The 5,000-nt window shown below is 40.4% G+C and overlaps 1 protein-coding gene across 4 annotated transcripts in view; it reads left to right on the forward strand.

Annotated features, from left to right (window-relative positions):
* Positions 1 to 5,000, forward strand: part of EBF3 (EBF transcription factor 3) — a 129,665-nt gene that overhangs the window by 1,226 nt on the left and 123,439 nt on the right. For all 4 annotated transcript variants that reach the window (XM_073354036.1, XM_073354038.1, XM_073354037.1 and 1 more), the window contains exons 3-4: positions 320 to 383; positions 1,124 to 1,179. In XM_073354036.1, the coding sequence (XP_073210137.1) occupies positions 320 to 383; positions 1,124 to 1,179 (120 nt within the window). The remainder of the gene's footprint in view (positions 1 to 319; positions 384 to 1,123; positions 1,180 to 5,000) is intronic.

Here is a 5,000-nt window from a genome sequence, read left to right on the forward strand (position 1 = left end):
AACACTGAGAGCTCTAACGGTACTCCAGAGGCGTCCAAACCACGTGTAGTTCCCCCTTGTTATTATAGCAGCGCTCGGCCGCTAAGAATAGATCCCAATGTTTAGAACCTTATCTCTACATAACCGGCTTATTTTAACGAAGCTAAACATGGCATTTTTGCACCAGGATAATGACATCATTAGTGTTCCACAAAGTGACTTAGGACAGAATTTCTGCAAATTGTAATTCTGAGCTGCTTCAGAGATGAAAAAATTATACTTAAGGAGAGGAGATACCATATTTATCATATTAAATATAATTATTTATCATTACTTGCAGGAGCCAAACAATGAAAAAACTAACAATGGAATTCATTATAAACTTCAGTTATTGTACAGTAATGGTAAGTTGTTGTTACCTCTTTTTGTATGTGTGTATGTGTGTGTGTGACAGTTAAGTGCTACTCTCTTTCTCAAGGCTGTTTTAAAAGGATATAAAGATTTTGAGATTAAAATTACATGGATGTAAACACGAATCTTCTCATGGCATGTAAGGAAAACAAAACATAAACGATCAATAAGTCAATGGTACTGCACATGATTAACCGGTTGGTCTTGAAGTGGAAAGTAAAAAAGAGGGGATCAATAGCTGCTCCAACAGAACATCACTTTTAAGTGACTTTCTTCAGTTTTGCAAATTAATGTTAATTATTGCAAAGGGGTAGCTGCATAGAGCAGACCTAACAGATTCCTTACCAAAAACAAAACATTCCTTAAATATGAGATAAAGGTTTAAAATGATAACACTTTGTCAATAAAAACATCCAAAATTATAATGTATCTCTAGTGTTTTCTTCAAAATAATGACCACACAGACCAATAAAATGAAAATATGAAATATGTTCTTAGAGTTAATGAGAGTGTTTAATATTTTCTTGAATATAAACCCTTGGATATAATCCAGTTGACAATAACTTTGTCGTAGATAAGTTTTGATTAAAATTCTTTCCCTTTAAAAAATTCAGATACGTTTTGATATATTGCTCATAGCACTTAATTGACTGACCTCATACGTCCATTATGTAATTTGGGTGGCTCACTACTGTAATTCTAGTAAGAATTTGTCTCTGTTTTTTCCTCCTAGGAGTTAGAACAGAACAGGATTTGTACGTTCGTCTAATAGATTCAATGACCAAACAGGTGAGAAAGTTTAAGCTTTGGTAACAGTTTAAGTTGCTGAGTTTGTATCACTCAGTTTAGAGGGCATGGTACTGAAAATTGATCTACTGTATCTATTTTTCTTTTAGTTTATTTATCATGTTAATTAAAATTCCATATTATTGGAAAATATTTAGAAAGTAAAAGTTTTATTGTTACTACCCTAGGTAGTACATATATGTAACATTAAATGCCTGGCCCTCTGAGTCAAATTTTAATCTAATTAATTTTAGCAATGGATAGTTAAAAGAGAAAATGCTATAAAGTTGCCCCAAGTTTATTTTTAAATGCACTCTTTCCATTTGGAACTTATTTTACATATTTTCCCCGATGGGCAAAGTCAATACTTCTTTCTCGACATCTTAAAACTTTGAATGTGATTTGTCCTTTTATTTTATAATGTGATGATCTAGTAACGCGAGACGTTTATTTGGATTTAAAAGTTAAATGTGTTGAGGTGAAAAGTCATCTTGTTCTCCTCTAGTCCATATTCACCTCTCAGCCCCCCATCTCCATAATTCAAACTCCATGCTCCAGGGGTCACCCAAACCCGTCCATTTCCCTGAGATCAGCTTCTGTTTCTTCTTCAAATCTCTGTCATACCTTGTAAATAACATAATTACAAACAGATCCTTATTAAATTATTTAACCTGCCTTGGTCAACTTTTCCGATGATAACGACATGCTATCAGTATTGCGCCATAGCAATTAAAGGCAGAAAGCTATTTGTTAGCTTTTGATAATGTTCAACTTCTATTTTTTTCCCGGAGAGACATTGGATGGGGCGGGGAAGGCAGAATTACAGTGTTCTGAAAATCAGATTCCAGATATGTAAATTAAAACCACTCGACAAACACGCCATTTTTAACATAGAATTTAACTGGTGTGTGTGTTACACACATAGGTGAGAATAGCTTCTCCAATATATGTTTTGCTAACTTTTAAGACCCAAAACTAAGAGCAGATGGGTTTTTAATTTTTCCCTTCCCCAGCGGGAATAACGGGCTACTCCATTCGGCACACAGATCTAGGATTCCCTCCCCCCCCCCCCCTCAGATTTCAATCTTCCTTCCCCACCTCCCTAAAAAGTTTATACTTATCTTGACAAAAACAGGATTCGATTTAAATGTCTCCAGTAGTCAAATTGTGTGATTTCCTCTGAGAGAAAAACAGATCTGACAGGCAAACTACTATCACTCTGACAAAGACGAAGGCGTTGTACTCTTCAATACTTATTTCAATAGGTTACAGAGAAGCCCCTTTTAAACTCTGGAGCGCTCTTGAGTTGACAATGTGGTTTTATTTCCTTTGTATAGACCAGCTAAATGTTTTCGGAAATCGCTGTAGCGGTCTAATTAAGAGGCTGATACAGGCAGCTATAAGTTTGGAGGCTGCTGAATAAAAGAGTACAGAGGCTACATTTTAAGTACACTTTTATTGTTCATTTAGCTTCGTACCTTTGCAGTACAAACAGTGCTGAAAATAAAGGCTTTTAATCTCTCTTCACTGACGGGAGAAAAAATAGCCCAGTAACTGATCAAAGAGTCAATGGCGCTGAACCGACAGTTTATGGATTTCTGTTTGTGCTACAAAATAAAAAATAAATCACATATAAATACGGGGATTCATCAGAGGAGAAGTAACAATCGCCAGAAGTGATATGGCACGCTGCAACAACAAACATTTGCAGCCATGGAGACTGCTTGTTATGTCTGCGGTGACATATATTACTTGTGTGTTTTCAAAACAATACCTGTCTATAAGGCTATAGGTTACCGTTGCAACTGGGCCATCTTTCTCTTTAGTGACTAGTGCTAGCTATGCGGGCTTTAATTTAAAATAACAATGGTAATAACCATGGCCCTGTCAACACACAACTGGAAATAAAGTAAGTGTCAAAGTGGCTGAGGAGGTTAGAGGGCACTGGTGATATCATGGCCACTGGTGATATAGTTTCCAGAGGGGAAGCCATGGCGAGGATTAGATCTATTCCTTTTTTTTTGCAAAGCGGGACTTGGTGGAGAATCTCTTTCCCAGCCCCACCTTCGTTTTGGAGGCGCGCAAGGCTAGGGAGCGTGCACGGCCGCCGTGGGACTGGAAGAAAGTGCTCTCGTGGCTAGGCAGGAGCAGACCGTTCAGGCCCCTGCCGCATTAGGAGCAGGGGAACAGGAAGCAGAGGCAGGCTCTGGTGGCGGCGGCTGGCCGCCTTAGGAGTAGGGAAGCTACAGCCGCTTTAGAGCGGTCTCTTTAGAGTGGTGGGGGGAAGCGGCGCGCGCGGGAAACCTCTCCAGAGGAGCCGGGAAGGGGAGGGGGCGAAGCAGCGTACGAGGACAGGGCTTTCTCCAGGGGTGTCTGGGGGGAGGGGGAGAAGCGGCGAGCGCGGAAACCCTTCTCCACAAGCAGCCTAGTGCAGCCAGGCTGCTGCTCAGGGAGTCCGGTCAGGCACAACGTCCCCCAGTCGAGCAGGAGACGGGAGCGGAGGGGAGAGAGCGCACCTATAGCTCCACGCCATCTGTTAGAGCCTATGCTCAAAACCCACTCAACCGTGTTCCCAGACACGGCCTTTTTACCCAAGAAAAATCATTGTTAGCCGTTTCAAAACAAACACCAGATTGCCCATTAGCACTTTCTTCCCAAATATCATCCAATAATAACCATATTGCTGCGCACGCTTCTGGGATTCCTCAGGGCGTTTAGACACTTCTGGTTTTCTCAGAGAATGCTTCTCTGACTACTTCAAAATGCACCGTAACCTGCTCTGCAGACGCTATTTAGAAGCATGCCTCATAAAATATAAGCAAGCCCCCCACAGCAGCTTGGTGTGCCGCGATGGGCAAGACAGGCAGAGTCCTCTCTCTCTCTCTCTCTCTCTCTCTCTCTCTCTCTCTCTCGCACAAAATGCTGCTCACACTATGTCTGGTCGGCCTAATGCAGCGTTATTAGTTGTGGCGTTAAAAGTATTGACATTAGCAGAAGTGTTGTCATGCCACATTTACGTTGTTGCTTCCAATACCCATATCGTTTAAATGATGCAATAATATTATTGCTTTTGGAAAAATAACCGGCTTGGATCACAGTCTCTGCATGAGCAATAGCAATAAAGCACTTGTAATGAGCAAGTAACAAGCTCCAAACTTAACAAAAAATATGCAGGCTCCGTTCCTAACTGCAGAGAATTGTCGAAGGTCCGACTTAAAGGCTTTAGTTAATAATGTTGTAACTGAAACTTTTGGAAGCTAGTGCTGTCCAAACGGCACTTTCCTGTGTCCAAAACCAAGGCAAGCTTTGTGCATTAGCTAAGGTTATGACAATAATGTTTCTTTTGGTGCTGCTAGTTAATCCAAACCCCAGGGGGTGTATAAAGTATACCTCTAATGCTTCTAATTGGAATAACATGTTACCACAAAATTGTTTTTATATATTTTTTTTCAGTTGCAGTGTTTCTGACACAGCTTTTAAAATGTAAATTGAAAAAATCACGTTAGACAATGTCCCATAAATCCATATCTATGTCTGTTTAAGCAGAAGGGCGACCATACCCTACTGGGTCTCTAAAAGGCTGCAAGGCAAAAGGGCCAGATCCTGCAGACCTTGCTCAGGTAAAATTCCCATTGATTTTGCTGGGAGTTTTGTCTGGGCAAGGTCTGCAGAATTGGGTCCACTAGGTATAAACGTGGACAGTGTGATGGCAAGAAATAGGAGGTGCTAAAATGTAAGAATGAAGGGGGACTGAAGGCTTAATTGGTTTATTTGCAAACATTTCTCTCTTGCTTGTTTTTTCTCTCTCTCTTTCTTTTAACTTC

The sequence above is a fragment of the Lepidochelys kempii genome, chromosome 7 (genome assembly GCF_965140265.1).
Source record: "Lepidochelys kempii isolate rLepKem1 chromosome 7, rLepKem1.hap2, whole genome shotgun sequence".
Taxonomy (NCBI): Eukaryota; Metazoa; Chordata; order Testudines; family Cheloniidae; genus Lepidochelys; species Lepidochelys kempii.